Source organism: Phlebotomus argentipes, unplaced genomic scaffold (genome assembly GCF_947086385.1).
Source record: "Phlebotomus argentipes unplaced genomic scaffold, Phlebotomus argentipes genome assembly contig_2, whole genome shotgun sequence".
NCBI classification, from domain to species: Eukaryota; Metazoa; Arthropoda; class Insecta; order Diptera; family Psychodidae; genus Phlebotomus; species Phlebotomus argentipes.
The window spans coordinates 6640025-6658680 of record NW_026776162.1 but is presented as its reverse complement, the minus strand read 5'-3'; the positions used below and the strand labels follow the sequence as shown (position 1 = coordinate 6658680).

The following is an 18656-nucleotide window of genomic DNA, read 5'->3' as shown; positions in this document are numbered from 1 at the left end:
TTTAGAGATGAAGGCAATGACACAGCAGCAAAGGGGGAGATAATACGGCTAAAATATGTACATCACTTCCAGACAGTTCCACAATTTCTGTGCAGAATCGCAAACACTTCAGCAGAATTACAGCAGTGCTTAAAACATGCATTTTTATGAACTTCATAGATTTTTTTGACAGTCTAAATCCTCATAACCTCAAATTGAGGAGTCTTTGTGCCAAAATAGACGCCATTTTTATTTTTAAAACCCTGAAAACTTACAGAGAAACAATATTTCTAAAATATTTGAAGTCTTCAATGGATATTTTTGACGTGATTCAATTTCCAATCACACTTTTGGATGCATTTTGGAACATAACCTAGAAATAACATTGAAATAAACTTGATTGGAACGTTTTAAAGGCAATACAAATGGACAATAAGCTGAAATTTTCTATTATAAAGTACAGAATCAATCAAACAGCTTTAAAAATAGACAATTTTATATCCTTAACAGTATTTTTGAGGTTATGATCAATCTCAGCATAATTAATATAGTTTAATATTGAAAACTTGTAATTCTCATCAAATTTTCATTGTTATTGAGACAGTAAAAGCAAATTAATGATTTTAAAGGTTATTTACTGACAAAATTTGCCCTAAATTGATAACATAACCTAGAAAAATACAAAGATCAATTCTTTTTCTCCAAGTATTCGCGATAATTCCTTTTGAAAGTGACTTTTGAACGCATCAGATTGATGATATTGAAGCATTTCCAGTTCCAAATACTTCAAATTGAATTGTACACCACTTCTGTCTGTATTATCTCCCCCTTGGCAGCAACAAAAGAGGAATATTTCTGATTATAGACAACTATACAAGGTATACTTTATGCCATTATTAGTGAGGGAGGGAAAAAAGTTTCTGCAACTAGCATTTGTTTGAGGGATTTGTGAGTGGAAAAGCTTAAAGATTCCCTTTATGGAAAAATATTTCACTCATCTCTGCCCATTTTGCGAGAGAGAGAGTGATTATGCTTGGGCGAGTGTAATATTCAACAAAAGGATGAGGAGAAACATTGTGTTATCTGTCTGCCGAAAGAATTACTTATTCCGCCAAATAGCACGCATTACTGGACTCTTTAATATATAGAGAAGATTGCCTTGAATGCTGCACACAATATTCTATACCATTTCACTTCGGGTCAAAAGGTGGATTTTTAATCAGAATAAATTACCTCTCTTACTCCTTTTCACGTGGCGTCAGAAATTACCATGATTCATTGTAATTCACAGTATTATTTCATCACATTTCCTCCATACCTTCTCACGTACATATATAATTTGTATCTCATTAAATTCCCTGCAGGGAAAAAAAGGAAACATATTCGCAGACATTGAAAGCATAGAAAAGAGTTTTTCACAAAGACTTCTATCTGTTGCTGGGAATTCTTTGTCATCGGGAATTAGGATTTCCGTGGTAACGATAAGAAGCATCAAATGTTATGTACTTTCCTCTGCAACTACAGCAAGGATTGTTAAGGATAACAGGTACATTCACAACACTATTTTCCCAAGAAAAGCACCAACAAAGAGACTTTTGCCACGGAACTCTTGGCGAAAGGACATCAAAAGAAGACGAAGAGCGATGTTTTGAGAGGAAATTCTCTTCTTATATATTTTTGGAAAACATAAATAAGAACAGAAATCAATTTTTTTTTTCGTAAAAACACAACTTTTTATCCCAAAATCGAGGAAAAAGTCGCTAGTGGATTCAAAACTATTGACTTTGTGAATAAACAATTATTTCTTCAATACTTCCTCGAATATTCAATCAAAATTTAAATATTGAACATTTTGCCACATATTGCCGCCAGAGGGCTGCACGCTAAAGACATGTAGAAGTTTCGATTGTATTTTCTGCATAAAACTTTAGAGTTTTCAATTTAATAAGCATGAAATTTGACAGTGTTTTTATCATTTATTTTCTGATAGCGACGTTCATAACACAGTCGAAAGCGCTTAAGGATACAGAAGACCCAGATTAACCCGGTAAGGGAAATAAAAGACATTTTTAATGCCAACAGACGAAACTGACTGTTGATTTCCAACTGAGGTCTGAAAAAACTTTAGTGGAAATATATGGAAAGCATTCATTCACGTGTTGAGAGTTATTTGATCAATTAACACCCGCAAAAAACACAATAAATCGAATTGATCATGGATAAATAATAAATTAAATGGATTAAATAACAAGGATTGAACTGGATTTTCATGGGGAGGAGCAATTTTCTGGGATAATCAGGCTGCATCGGATAAAAAGCCTAACGAACAAGTCCATCAGCAGATAATGTCGCCAGCAAATCAGCAACAAACCACAGACAAAAGGGACGACATAATCATCTATCCAGCTGGATTGGACATCCAGAATGAGGATCATTAATTCATGGCGATCATGACGAACACAGAAATGCATCAGAACGATCGGGAACACTTGAAATCGTTAAGTATCGAATATAAATGTATCTATCTATCTAATCATTTATTTCGATAATTGTCTGTCTCAAAAAAATGCCATTTCAAATTTCAAGCCATACATTTTTGGCCAATACACAAACTAATCCCTTGTGCTATTAATTTTGAGAAACGATTTTGATTTATGGAGCCAATCACGCTTAACCGTTGTCAGAGTGTGGCATTTTGAAAAGTTCTCATGCGCACGAAACTTTTCTACAAAATATCCATCACCTCTAATGTTGCTCCATTTATTTTTCATCGTTAATTACACCCAAGATATTTTCCTTACCTCCGGAGACATCTGTTGTGTATCCCAACAGCAGAAGAAAGTATAAAACATCCAGCCAGAGAGTGAAAAGAAGAAGAAAACTTCACCTCCCGCACACGCGGCGATAAGTGATAGGCGAGGGACAATTGAGAGGAGAAAAATATAAACAAGCAAGAAAAACCATGGCTTGAATATAAACTTTTCTACATTTCCACATTCTAAACTTTTATACCAAGAGTCTTTGCCAGAGCTTTGTCGCACATAAATCACAGATCTTTAGAGGATATATTTAGAGGGATGACTCAAGTGGGGGTGGAGAGTAATGCTTGCTCGCGAGAGTGGAGAAGAAAAAAAAAGAAGATGCACGAAACTTTGTATACATCTTGTCCAATTCCTTTCCATTACCATAACACCACCACCGGGGATTTCCATGCATTGTACATCCCACCACTGTTGCCGTCAACGATGTGAAAATACGCCAAAATTGATATGAGAGACACCCGCAAATACAAGACCCCATAATCACTTCAATGCAAACACATTATGTATGTCTGTGCTTTTCCTTCTGTGACTCCGCATGAATGCTCTGCATATTTCACCTCCACAGCCACCAAATTGGCTGCGGAGAGGCGAAAGTTCACGTATAATTAAATCAAAATTAATTTATCAACATACATCACACGCAAACCTAAAAATTTTCTTCCACTCTTTATTTGCCGTAACACTGGCGAAGGCACGATTTGAAAGGCCGCATGGTTACGCATCCGGCAGAGGAAATTAGCTCAATGTGTGAAACACTAATTATGGTCATATCGCACACAAGCAGAGAAGAAGAGGGTGTGGAAATTAATTAGTGGTAAACCAGAGAAAATCCAAAACCTACATCAGAGCCAGGAGGAAAAACATTTAATGAATGCCATGCTGTCCGGCATTATGTTCAATTTTTCTTCTGTGTCAAAAAATTTATTAACTCTCCTCTCGCAGTTTATCATCAAGTTAAGACCCAAAAATTGTACAAACATCGAACTTTTTCATCATCGCCACACAAACTTGAAAGCTTTTTCGCTCAGGGATTCATTAAATATATTTTTTTTCTCCCTCCCTCACATTGCATGCATAAAACATTCATTAATCAATCTTTTACCGCAATCTTTGCAGAAACCCCTTGAAATATACACATATATATATGTAGTTGAAGAAAAAGCACTTCATATAGATATGATGAAGAAAAAGAGGTGAAGCTGTGCTCAAATGCTGTAAATTTTGCCAATAAATTTGACAATAAAATTCCAATGGGGCATTCATTGGTAACAATAGAAGTCTATTTTCCTCTTCACCCACTCCTTTACACATATATATAACACCATTCCGCCCTAAAATATTGCCATAACTCAAATGAATGGCCATTGTAGGGATTACATTGCAAACGGCGTCGAGGCATTAAAATTAATTGAATTGTTCTCAAGGATGCCTTCACTATTTGCTATGACTGTCTTCCTGTAATTTCTCTCATCGAATTGCTCCTATTCTCTGAATCGAAAATTTTACACACACACACAGAGTCTGTGTATATATATATTTACTCATCAGCGCCAAATCCAGCCCAGAAACACACCCTCATCTTGATACAACCCATTTTATATATAAAGTTCAAATATGCAAATGAAATATTCATACACGCCAGGTTGCAAATTTGCAACGTAAGTAAATGTGATTTTGTCTTTATACCTATAATGCCACCCATATGCATATATATGCTGTTGATACATAACAGCATCATTTGAATCACACGCAATCGGATTACGTTAAAACCTTAATATTCATGAAGGCACAGAAATTGAGCGCACGATTCATTTTTAACTCCACACACTTTTCCCATTAAAACTGATGACTTCCTTGCGCTTTGAGTGACACTCAAAAATCTAACAACTTGGATCAATTCCCACTCAAACTGAGGAGTGTTAAATTGCAAACAATGAAAAGTTCACCATTCTAAATGAGTAAGGAAAAAACAAGCCTTAGAATTCTCGTTAAAACAGTGTAATTGAGTTTAGAGCAATTGTGTAAGAGAAGCGAAATGGTGAAATTTTTAACACATGTGGTGAATTTTTAACACATGTGGTGTATTTTTAACACATGTGGTGCTTTTTTACATCCCTTGTTCAAATTTCAACCAAATGAAGAAATTTGTAACACAAGTGGTGAAAATTTAACACCTGTGGTGAATTTGTAACGCATATGGTGAATTTTTCACATGCGTGGTGAATTTTTCAACACAAGTGGTGAATTTTATGATATGTGGAGAATTTAAACACTCGTAGTTTTAATTTCAATCCTGACGTGGCATTTAAAACACCCGTGGTGAAATTTTTGACACATGTGGTGAATTTTTAACAGAAGTGGTAAAATTCCCAACACAATTGACATTTAAAGCCTTACATTTGTAACTCATATTTCATTGTAACTTCTATTTGTAGGCAAAACACTGCTTCAAACTACTGTAACACATCTTTAACATCCCGAAGTTTTAGCGAAAATTGATCCAAACATCAAAAACTCCGCAAATTAAATTCCAACAGAAATTGAACTCTTTCCTCTTCACTATACACACACTATCCTCAATTCCGGATATTCACTTAGTGGTCAAAGGATGTAATTTTGGGCCAAAAGTTAGGTGGATCGTAGCTAAGCAACAACACAAACTCTGCACGCAAAAACTTTCCAACTCTCTCTCTCTCTCTCTCTCTCTTTCTCTCCGTTCAACACACAAACTGCATTAACTCCGGTCATTTAAATGCAGTTCATGTTTCATTTTTCGTATAACCAAAAACTTTTGACAGCTTATTGTTTCCCATTGGTAAAATGGGTGCACCACCTTGAAATATAATTAATCTCTCAACTTGATAGCTATCCAATTACCCATTTTGCCACTCAGCCACGAAACTCATCCACTTTCTGTTCAACACTATAAGCTTATCGATTACAATCTCCGGCCAAACACCCCGATTTAACATAAGTTCTGATGGTAAAATACACACACACACACACGTTGGAAAATATATTGAAAGCCAAGAAAACTTCATAAATTAATCTATACTTTAGAGAAAATTTCTCTCTCTCTCTTAACTTTTTCCTGGCTTCACCCTAAAGTCTTATAGCCAACGCCTTTCATATCATGGCACATTATTTCACATGCCAGATATAAGCAAATTCATAGACGAGGCCTATATTGAAAGTTTTTTTTCGGGCTGCGAGGAAGATTTGCATGAGACTCACATAAAACAGCACACTAACTTCTTCAAAACCAATTTACTTGTTACATAAGACGCCGTCTAAGAACAATAACCCACATATAGGTTAATGCAATTGAAGAAGAATTACAATATTTCCCATCTGTTGCCTCTCACGCGCGTATTCTCGCCTTTTTCTCGCCACCACACAATTTCACATCCTCCCCCTTTTTATTGTGCAATTTGCACACTAAATGCCATTTAACTGGACTTGCCATTGGAATTACTTTGAATTGCAACCTCATTTCAATATATTAAATGTATTCAGTGTGATAAACTCAATGGCATTTTATCGATTCTCACGACAAAGAGCCACTTTTAATGACTTTCTTCGGTTTCCTTCTACTTTCTACAAAGTGTATCAATTTAGAGCGATTCTCAGTAAAACACAACCATATGTTAGGCTTGAAACATGTAAAAGTATAACATTAGAAAAGAATTATGAAGCCTTTGCTATTCTCTCTATAGAACAGTATTTTAGAGGTTTTTAAGCGATTCCACAATGTGTAAGAGAGGAAAAATGGTGAAATTTGCTAAAATTTATAAAATTCAAGTAAATATTTAGTAAATCCACGATAAAAAGAATTTATTGCAAATATCTTTCACGTTTATGCTTGAAAATTAGAGCCACAATTTCCGATTGACGCATTTTTGCAAGATATTTGCAGATCAAGATTTGTCACGCAATAAAATAACCTCTGAAGATTGTGTTAAAATTACACATTCAGGCGATACAAAAAGGTTTAACACATGTCTGACTCAGAATAGTAAAACTGTGTGTTAAACCGATGTAACACAAATTTAACATTTCTTATGTGACTGAGAATTGCTGCAATTAATTCAATGCATACTTACGTTTTGACACTGGATTCTTGTGCATATTAGATGGCAAATGAGGAAATATTACATACCTGAAACGAGAAGAAAGAAGGAAAATCTTGCATTAACTCTGTTGTGAATGCAAAGAATTTATTCCTATCCAATATATGGACACAATATAATCTATGTGTTATACATAGATAAGTAGACAGTAACTATAAAATCCTTTTATAAAAGATTTTTCATCAAAGGACATATGAAAGACTATATAGTTTCCTCATAAATTTCACTCCTTTTTTCTCTCTCTCCCTTTGTGAATTCACGTCGATTTGAGAGGAAAGAATAATATTGAAAATTCCACAGGTGATTTTCAAACATTCCCTCCCAGGTAATATCAATCGGGATGTGCTGCTCCTCATGCTAAATCCAATGTCACGGGACAATATATATGGTCGTGAAATGGAAGTGAAAAATCTCTTTCAAAGGAATCTCTCTCTTCAGAGGATTTTTGAGCAGCTCACGTTAAAATTCAGAAAGCTCCACATCATCCCTGACTCAACTGCTCAAAAGCTCATTCGATGGGACTTTCACGGGTCAACTACATTTTGCCCATTAATTGAATTCATCCCTCCCTTTTAACGTGTGATTGAGTACAGTATTTCGGAGGGGGGCGAAATCACTGATCTTTTGCATACGTGGCACTTCTCCATCACACCATTGAGAGCCATTGACGGAATCTCCACTTGCCAATATCCCAGAAATTGAGGGTGGCACAACCCCTTTTGTCTGCCCGATCGGACCCAGCACAAATGTTTGTGCGCCAAGATGAGCTTCAGCGGAGGGAAAGAATATATTTGAATAGTGATGCGCGCGTGTGTGTGTGTATCGGAAATAGATATCGTGTTATGCAGTGGCACGGGAAGTGTCTTCAAAGTGCCCCAAATAACTTTAGAGAGGCACCCAAAGCATAAACTTTCGAGAAATACTGCGTAAGTATAAATCCCTTCGCATGATCTTCCGACTAATTGTCAAGTTTATATCGAATTAATATGACGGAATATTTGCTTTTCATCAAACCAACCGTAACAACTTCATACACACACACAGACACACGACAACTTTCAACAAGGGTTGAACGAAGGGTGAGATTGCAAAATTAGGAATGCAATATTTCCCTTATCTTCCCAGAATATTGACAATATGCTCAAGAAAGTTCAAAGCTCAAAGTGAAGATGTTTAAATAGGAAATTCCATATTCTTGTGCTCCAACGAGAAAAAAAACTATTTCGTCGCTTTTCCCACCAAGGAAAGGTAACTTCCGCAATTTCTCTAGAATATTGCGACATTGACGTGCATAAAAAATGTCTTTTTCTCCTCTTTCAGCGCTATATTGACATTTCTTAGAGGGATTTTTCCAAGACTTTCCCAGATAACCAAATAACAACCCAATGACAATCAATTTACTGAAATTTTCAGTGGTTTTTCTCTGAGAATTTGCCTAAAACCAATAATTTTGACATTATCTGCTATCAATTATTGATAATATTAAGAGATTTTTGCTAATTTAAGATTGAGTGGTTAGTTTCTGGTTAGAATTTCGTCAGAAATCGGTAATGAACATAAAATTTTTAGTGCTTTTTTGTGGAAGTTTGCCTAAACTCCATAATTTTGACATTATCTGCCATCAATTATTGATAATATTAAGAGATTTTTGCTGAGTCAAGGTTAAGGTGGTTAGTTTCTGGTTAGAATTCGGTCAGAAATTGGTAATAAACATAAAATTTCGTTAATTTCAATGGGAAAATGGTCGGAAAGCCCTTCAAATGAAGTGCCATTGCCAATAAAAGGGAATCAAGTTCAATTAAAGCGCAAGAATCTGAGTATATCTGAGCTTTTGCTGCTTGTGCCCAACAATACAATGTCCAGATACCTTCTTGCTTCTGTACAAGCAAGTTTTACGATTATATTGAATTATGACACCATTGTGGAATAATTGTTCTGTCGCATCCCTTTTCCAACCCCCGCAAATTCAGCAATATCAATTGAACTATGTATATAAAACCCCAGAATCATGTGAAATATTAAACATGCTGAGTATAGAGTTCAACCATATGGAAGCAGTTAATTTTGCGGAGACAAAGCAATGAAATATATACATGTTTAACTAACATTTTCGATATAACATTTCACAAACGTGCGGGGATCAGTGAAAATTATAAACTCACTCTCTCTCTCTTTCTCTGTCTATTCAATATTTCATCCATTTCACCCCATCGAGCGCTATTACATAACAAAGGGTTCTAATAGAAATTTTAGGGACACATTGAGACCTTTCACAGCGTCCCTGGGCTTCGATGTCGGCGTTTTGATACCGAACCAGCCATACACTTAATTGACTCCAAGTAGTAAACTATCGATAGCATCGCACCCAATGGCGAGTCATGCTTCGCAAGAGATATGGATTCAGAGCGAGGGTCGAAAAGTAGCTCGTCTCAAGGGGGAAATAATACGGCCAGAAGTGGTGTACAGCTCAGCAGAAGTACTTAAGAAGTGGAAGTGTTCAAAAACTAGCAATATTTCTTTCCTGAATGCTTATTTTACTGCCAAAATTATCCCAACTCTTCGGATTCAATCATAAAAATATTTTTCTAGGTTATGTAACGAATCAGGAACAGATTTAGTGAATAATTCGCTTGTTATTGGTAAAATTAAGCATTTGTATGGAATAAAAATTGCTAATCTGAATCTTTGATGCCGAGAATCCCTGAAAAATTGTGCTTAGATTGAACATAACCTCAAAAAGAGTCATTTAAAACTTGGAAAATGTTTATTTAGAAAACACTGAATCAGCAATTTTGAGTTCATTGACAAATTCAAGAGATGATTTTGTGGTCTAGAAAACTCCCAAACAGAGTTTCTGAAAATCTCTTAGCTTTATTTTGAGGTTATGGCCGAAACATATGTCAAAAAAGCGTTTTTCAATGGATTCTTGCATAAATTTCGTATGGAAATTCAAGAGATTCATTAAATTTGTGGGGATTAATGTGGAAACAGTCTAAAAACTTCGAGTTGTAGAAGTGTTTGAAAGTGGTGTGCAGATTTAAGGGTGTCTTATCTCCCCCTTGGCTTGTCTCCATGTCAAAGTCTTCCGCGTGATAGTGCCAATTTTAGCTTGTGCTGAAGTACAAGATATGACATGGTATAAAAGACAAGTGTCTCTCATCACCAGGTAGGAAGTGTTGTGCCCCACACTCTCTGTTTGCCACTCGGACACAGCAAAGCAGGCGACACACAGCTGATAAGACGCCAGAGACGAGAACATGCCTCCAAGCGTGGAGCTTCACGTGGTGATAACAAGTGTGTCTCGTGAAATTCTCCCGAGTAAACTATCGCACCCCAAAAAATTATACCTTATCATCCTCCTCTGTACACAATCCACTGTTTATTATCATCAGCAGCCCACTCATCATTCGGAATTTGTCTCATGTTCAGCATCTTTCACAAAAACAGTGTCAAAGTTCAATGTTTGTATGGTGTGAGCACAGACTTTTTACACACTTAATCGCGGCTTGACGGAAATAAATCGCGAAATACCTAAAATTAGCCACACACACACAATTCCTGATAACATCCAAAGTTCAACGTAATTAATCCCCAGCGACGTATTTAATCCGATCTTGCAGCGTCACTCAAAATCACCAATCAATCGTCAATGAAATATTTGTCAATATATTTTCGCTCAATCTCAAATCAAACTTCAAGTGCGAAAGGCGTAGTAATTTCGTTTGCGTTGCATGACATGCAAAACAGAGTGGAAAATATATAATCTACAAATATGTAGTTCACACCGGATGTTCACGCAGCGTCTTCATGAGGAACTTGAGATCTCAATAACAAATTAGGCCACCGCACGCTCCATACCGTCTGTGGAGCTCAAAACGATTGCCACACACCATTATTCAATAAACTAGCTAAACTTTCAGCACCAAGAAAATCGACAATTGCTCCAATTTTGCCATTAAGTCAAGCGACAAAAGTTGGCTAGATAAACTTTTGCCATTCTCATCATTGCATTGCTTTTTTAACTCTCGCAACTTCTTGCACAACTCTCTCAATATGCTAAAATCAGTGAAGTCATTTGAATATGCGACGCTTTTCACTCAATTTTGCTCACCACAAAGGAAACCCAGCTCGAAAAAAAACAAGAGAAATTCAATTTAGGAAAAGCACAAGAGCTCCATTTCTCTGAGCTTTCAAGTTAAAGTATTCATGTGACAGGAAAGAAATCCACCTAAATTTGCACAATCATGGGAAAAACTGTACTGCAACGCTAAAGGACAAAGTGGGACAGCATGAGAGAAGTCTGTAAAATATGCAGAAACAAGAAGGACAGAGAAGGCCAAGTATTGGAGGCTCTTCACATCTCCTTATCGCTATATAGAAGTGTAAACAAGAAGGAAGATTATGCTAAAAGAAAGCAAGAAAAGCAGCCTTTGCTATTCTCTCTATAAAACAGTGTTTTAGAGGTTTTTAAGCGATGCCATAATGTGTAGGAGAGGAAAAATGGTGAAATTTGCCAAAATTATTAAAATTCAAGTAAATATTTAGTAAATCCACGATAAAAAGGATTTATTGCAAACATAACTCATGTTTATGCTTGAAAATTAGAGCCACAATTGCAGATTGACGCATTTTTGAAAGATATTTGCAGATCAAGATCTGTTGTGTTAAAATTCCACATTCAGACGATACAAAGTGGTTTAACACAAATTGGGCCAGAGTAGCAAATAGCACAAGTGGTTGAAACTGAATTTCTCTGAACCCACAAAATGCTTGCAAACTGCGCGAATGACCCTGTTTCACGGAGGCCTATACATCTTATGGGCTTTTTCAAGAGGAATACGTGATGCAATCGCTGGTTAACTGATAATCTCTCGGACGCTGACAAACTCTCTCGTGGAGTATAAAAGCGGTAAAATTGAAAAACAGAATAGCACATTACAAAGTGAAACGTCGAGTGTATCACGTTGACAACACACTGGCGGAACTCATCGTTTCGAGTGATCATAGAAGAGTACTTTGGCTCTTGACTCTGGCTGAATTTATCAGTGCCCTAAATGGAAGTGTTTCAGATTATTTGAGCACACTCACCGCACAGAATCTCCATCTCTCGCTCTCTGTGCTCCATCCATCATCGGCAAAAGAGGTGCACACATTCTGTCAAATACGCCAAAACTGTGCACTCACCTCTCGACCGTGTATCAATCGCCCATTTGGCAAGTAATCCTTTGGACACACGCTATGTATCGAATTGTGCTTCTCCTCGCGCTCTGCTGCAGTGCAACTCCCACCGAATCAGCCTCACTTTCCTCCAGAGGTAGGAATTACAACCTTCTGTAGTTAATTAGTTATCAGGGGGAAAGTCAGTCGCGGTTTGAGACCATTAACTCTGTGATTATTCAATCGTTTTTTGATTATTTGTGATTTGGATTCAAATTTTGATTGCTTCATACAAATTCTGATCATTTTTGATTACTTTCTGAATATTTGATTAAAATTGTTTATTTCATACAAAAACTGATTATTTTTTTTATTATTTGTGATTTTAATTCAAATTTTGATTATTTCATACAAAATTTGATTATTATTTTTTGATTAATTTCTGAATATTTCATCCAAATTTGAATATAATTAAATAATTGTGAATATTCGGAATATTCTGATTCATTGATTGAAAATAATCATTCTTTTTATTATTTAATTGAGAATTTGATTATTTTTCAATTTTACTTGGGAAAAAAAATCATCTTTTTTATTCTTTAATTCCGAATTTGATTATTTTGATTATTTCTCAATTTTTCTTTCAGCAAATAAACACTTTAAAAAAATTATTTTATTCAAAATATGAGTATTTCTCAATTTGACTTGGAAAAATAATCTTTTTTTTGATTAGGGGTAAATGGGGCAGCTTCAGATTGGGGCAGCTTCAGATTTCTTAATTTTCTCAGAGATTTTTGCATGAATAAATTCCTGGTCTTCACACAATGTTTGTAGTCCTTAAGGACTACAATTGACGAAAATTTGCACAGGATTGCCTTGACTGTTTAGATAAAATAAGTGAAAATTGAAAATCACTCACAAACTAGAATTTTGCTGCCGAATTGATTGCGTGTTTTCTCCATTAAAAAAGCCACAATTCGCGTGAAACACAATCAAAGGTTATTGAGAGTTAAGTAGAGATTCTAAATATGCCCGAACTTTTCCTCCTTGGCACGGCCCTTTCAGTGGGTGGTGGAAAATGCACAAACACTGCACACGGGGCAGTTTCGGATCGCCACGGACTGACAACAGCGCGCTCTGACAGTCTGACGCAACATCACGGTCGAAATTTTCTTGTGGCAAATATTGAAGATTTTTCACAAAGTGCCGTTCTGTGCTGCATTGCTTCATCACGTTAAACGACTTCTTAGTGGAAAAGTGAGAAAATACACGCGAAAATCACTGATTAGAGCAGAAATTTCGAGAAGCACATTTTGCGCAGCACTTTCGCGGCGCGTCAAGTTGCCACCACTCACGCATGGTGGCGTTGCGACACAGGAAAAATGACGGGCAACTTGCTTTTCGCTCAGACATTTTGACAGTCCGTGCAAGGGTCCAGAAAAGTCGCGAAAATATTACTTTAAAGGCGATTTTTAGGGAATTAAACAGTTTCAGTGCGTAGATTAGAAACCAAAGTGATCATTTGTCCGCGATTCTACAATTCCACAATGGAATTTATGGTAAATATCAGTGAAAATCTGAAACTGCCCCACAGCAATCCGAAACATCCCCGTGCGGGGCAGTTTCAGATAAATTACAATATTATTTTCATTCTCCTTTAGAGGAAAAAGGATCAGTTTTAATGCCCAATGAAAGGCATTTTCTGAAGCTCAACAGACGAGAGTTTATTTGAGCGTTGTGATCATTTCAATATATTCAGCCGATTTTTCAAGAAAAAATCCTAAAGTTGGAACAGCATTTTGAATCTGAAGCTGCCCCACTTACCCCTATTAATTTCAGAACTTGAATATTTTATAATTTTACTTGGGAAAATAATCATTTTTTGATTATTTTACTTAAAGAGAACATAAAGTTTCGTCAAAATCGCCTTGTGACTCGCCCCTTGTTAGTTATTCTTTAGTGACGACTAAATAAAAACCCCATAAATTTTTCCCTCGCTAATATCATCACACACACACACGTGTTTTCCGCAGGTGAATATGATCCAATGCACCCGCAATTGCCTATTATAAATGATGGAATTGTAAATGAGCACGGCCGTGTTAAGCGCGGAGCTCTGCCTCTGAAATTCATGGCACCCGAAATGGAGACACACGGTGAATATTGGACTAATATGGCACAAAATATTCTCCAGCAGCAATTACGGAAAAATCACCTCAACAAGAACATGGCGAGAAATGTTATTCTCTTCATGGGCGATGGCATGTCCATTGCAACAGTGACAGCCAGCAGAGTTTACAGTGGCGGCGAGGAGCAGCAGCTCTCATTTGACAAATTTCCCTACTCTGGACTGTCAAAGGTAGGCTGAATTGCCAGCATTTTCCGCCAATTTCACGGCAGAAACATCACACAGATTTCTGCACACAACGTCCAGTGCTTCGCAAACTATGTGTCACTGCACGTATTAATGACGTGAATAATTTCATTCACAATCTAAATTTGCATTCATTGTCAAGTCATACTTTTGATTCAGCACAGAAGTGATAAAAACTTGAGTTTTCCCTTAAAAGACTGCAATTTAACCGTTAAAATGACGTTTTCTCAACGTTTTGTGGTAAAGAAAGTTGATTTTTTCAAGAAAAAAGTACACAAAAACTGAAAAATGTTCAAATTTACAATGAATTACAAGAATTCTTGTAAGAAGTAATAAAAAAATTGAGTTTTTCCTCAAAAGATTGCAATTTAAACGTTAAAATTACGTTTTCTGAACGTTTTGTGTTGAGAAAGTTGAAAAAAGTACATAAATACTGATAAAAAATGACTTTTGCTACTTAATATCTTCAAATTTACTAAGAATTCACCATATTTTCTACTGAAAATGCACGATTAGACGGAATTTGAGGGCAAATGAGGCAAATTTCTATGTGATAATTCGACTAAATCTTCAATTCGCTCAGCAATATGTGTAAAATACCATTTTCCCACCCCCCCAAACCACCCTCACGATAGTCTTTCGCAGTTATTTGCAAAGTTTATGGCATGAAAGTGTGCATGTTGAGCTTGAGTTTGTGCGGGAGAATGCACAGAATGATTAATCAGAGCATAATTGCCTCTCTTGCTTCAGACATATTGCGCCAATACACAAGTTGCGGACTCTGCATGCTCAGCCACAGCATATTTGGGCGGCGTGAAGTCAAACTACGCCACCTTGGGTGTGACGGCGTCCGTGGCGCTGAATGACTGCAGCGCCGAGAACAGAACGGCCAACCATGTGGCGTCCATTGCCGACTGGGCGCAGCGCAATCAAATGTCCACTGGTGAGTGAAACACAAATCAATCTGCAAGTGTTTGCGCGACACCTTGCGTCTGTCTAACCGCAAACCTTCCCCACGTGAAGGCTTCGTGACCACCACGGAAGTGACTAACGCCTCGCCGGCCGCCCTGTACGCCCACTCGGCCAATCGCAACTGGGAGAGCGATCGCCAGCTGCTGGCCGACGGCGGCAATCCGGACGTGTGCACGGACATTGCCCGGCAATTGATTCACGGGAAGATTGGCGAGCGACTGAATGTGATTATGGGCGGCGGTCGACGACACTTCCTGCCCGAATGGGAGTCAGACGCCGAGGGACAGCCTGGCACCCGCGGTGACGGCGTGAATCTGATCAAGCAGTGGACGCGACGCCATCGCAAGCACGCAGCGCGATACGTTGAGACACGCGAGGAGCTGCAACAGGTGACCGGAGCCACTGTTGACTACCTCTTCGGCCTGTTCAGCAACGAGCACATGCCTTTCCACCTGGAAGAGGAGGCGGCCAAGAAGCCCACCCTCACGGAAATGGTGTCCAAGGCGCTGGACGTGCTGGAGAAGAACGACAGAGGATATCTGCTGTTCGTCGAGGGCGGCAGAATCGATCACGGACACCACAAGACACAAGCGGCACGCGCTCTGGACGAAACCATCGAATTCTCCAAGGCTATCGAGCACGCTCGTCTCCGGACCAGCGAAAAAGACACTCTCGTGATCGTGACAGCCGATCATTCCCACACAATGGCAATGGCAGGATATTCTGTGAGTATATTTCTTGCATTTGACAAAGTTCTTCTCTTTTCGCCTTTCCAAAACACACTTGAATGAATACTAAGAGGTTTTTAGTGGTAAAAAGTGATCAGAAACATCAATTTTCGTCAATTTGCAAGCCTTGACATGTTCTAGAGAGTTGTATAAGATTAAATCCGTATAAATCCGACCCACTTTTAGCAATCAGTTAAAGATATTGGATGATATGAAGAGACAAATACAGAAGAAACCTGAATGTATTAATTTAACACTTTCAAAAGGCACAAATTGAGCTTTAATTCATGGATTTTCGTAATTTTGCATACTTTAAATTCACATTTACATGCCTTAACATGCACGAAAAGACTAAAATGTTAATCATCTGGATTCTAATCATCTCTATATTAATTTATGCCATCTCAATATATCCAGAGTCGAGGAAATCATATTCTGGGCATTAATAATGCACAGAGAGGACTCGATCGTCTTCCCTACGCCACCTTGAGCTATGCAAATGGGCCGGGTTATGAGGTGCACGAGGAGCAGACGGGCGGCAGGCGGAATCTGCAGAAGCTCAACATGAGCAAGCAGACATTCGAATTCCCATCCACCATTCCGCTGGCCGAGGAGACGCACGGCGGCGACGATGTGCCCGTGTACGCCAGCGGCCCCTGGGCCCACATCTTCACCGGCTCCTACGAGCAGCACTTCATCCCGCACGCCATCGGCTACGCCGCGTGCATCGGCGACGGCCTGCACTCGTGCACAGATCAATAGACCAGCCAATGAGTGGCGGAACAGCACGGAAAAATCCTACCGATCATCGTCAGAATTGTCACACAACTATCTTTGTCAGTATCTTTGTCGAATTTATTTATTTCCTCACACATTTTCTATCCCATTAGTACTTAAGACTCCCGATTGATGCCGCTAATTGCAATTGAATAAAACACATTCATCAATCAACTCTTATCTCTCTGTTCACTTTCTCTGGAAATTTTCCTCTACAATTCCACAAAATCCCCCCTTTGAGTGCATTTTATTGCGAGCGGCAGTAATTCTCCGACCTTTTTTCTCTCACATGCATTTCACGTAATCAGCTGTGAATGCATTTTTCACAGAGACTTCATTATACTGCACTTTTCCTCCCGGCAACAAATGTAGACGAACTCTGAGAGATTAAAATGTCCCTCCCATCGGATTTATACTTAAAACGATATAGCTTATCAAGTTCTTCCCAAGGGGAAAATCACTAGCCGATTCTTGAGGAACCTTATTGATATTTTAAAAAGGATTATTTTCTGAATATAAAATTTCTTGCCACATATTGCCGCCAGAGGGCAATCGTTCGGCATGTCGAAATTTCGAGAGTTTAGGAAATACAATCGAAACTTCTACATGCCGTTAAGCGACTGCCCTCTGGCGGAAATATGTGGCAAAAATACTCAATATTTAAGTTTTCATTGAAATATTCAGAATACCCAGATTTTTGCAGAAAAACCCCGTGGGATTCCTGCAAATGTTTATACACAAATTGGTATGGAGCCTATTCGCGGTTATCCGCCGTATTTTTAATGCGGATTCCTACAGGGAAGTCAATGGTTTTTCCACATCTCTTAAGACCGTATAAGAAACCTCTTAGGCCTCTTTTCAATGGTTTTTCAGTGGATTTTTGCGGGAATGCAGAAGGAATATCCATTAAATTTCGCTAAAGGACGAAAGAGACCTAAAAACGACGGATTTTCAGTGGACTTTCCTGCAGGAATTCCGCAGGAAGGTCCATTGAAAATTCTTCAACGATGAAAAGGACATAAAACGACTGATTTTCAATGGCCTTGCTTGCGGGATTCCTGCGAAAAATTCATACAATTGAAGCTATAATCCGAGTAGAGCTTGTTTCCTGGAAGGTTGGTTCGAAATGATCAACTCCTTCCGTAACCCCTCAACGCTGAGTTCCCTGCTCCTCAGCGATCACGAGTCAACTGACTCCTCGTTTTACTCTCGCGCTCTCTTCGGTCTAATGCCACAGCGAGGATCTAACCGGAAGGAGAAGGTCCAGCCATTGTGTGGCATCTCGTCACAATTCTCTTCTGCACCATGGGCGGGTTTACATTTGCCGGCTGATGATGAGAATTCGGACTACACAATACTCAAAAATTTAAATATTTTATGGATGAAATTGACTAATAATTGTCCCCTTGGCTCTTTAAGCTTAACAAGACAAGATGGAGAGAAAAATTATCTACCAATTATCTAAAATGCTCAATTCCATGAAGATTATATTGCACGCAGAACAATATTGTATAATTCTCTCTATTGATTTCACATTGCAATCTGTGTTGGATTGGTTTGCATGGCATTCCAATTAATATTGTCTCCAATTGAAATTGAAACTCAAATTCAAATCCTCAGGATTTACAACAGATTATAAGTCTTTACATTTACCAAATCTTCACTAAGTATGTAACTATGATGAATTACTCTTCTGGAGACTCCTTTGGAAGCACAA

At 38.0% G+C, this 18656-nt stretch overlaps 2 protein-coding genes across 11 annotated transcripts in view; one reads left to right on the top strand and one right to left on the bottom strand.

Annotated features, from left to right (window-relative positions):
• Positions 1-18656, bottom strand: part of LOC132265039 (peripheral plasma membrane protein CASK) — a 224956-nt gene that overhangs the window by 129071 nt on the left and 77229 nt on the right. The window lies entirely within an intron of this gene.
• Positions 11808-17135, top strand: LOC132264569 (alkaline phosphatase). Its single transcript, XM_059764816.1, has 5 exons — positions 11808-12245; positions 14122-14447; positions 15213-15405; positions 15486-16159; positions 16580-17135. Exons 1-5 carry the CDS (start codon positions 12170-12172, stop codon positions 16922-16924), a joined length of 1614 nt encoding a protein of 537 aa, XP_059620799.1. The 5' UTR covers positions 11808-12169; the 3' UTR covers positions 16925-17135.

Coding starts and splice junctions, on each gene's coding strand:
- LOC132264569 (XM_059764816.1), top strand. CDS start 12,170: ATGTATCGAATTGTGCTTCTCCTCGCGCTCTGCTGCAGTGCAACTCCC. Junction 14,448..15,212: donor CCTACTCTGGACTGTCAAAG/GTAGGCTGAATT, acceptor CTCTTGCTTCAG/ACATATTGCGCCAATACACA. Junction 16,160..16,579: donor TGGCAATGGCAGGATATTCT/GTGAGTATATTT, acceptor CAATATATCCAG/AGTCGAGGAAATCATATTCT.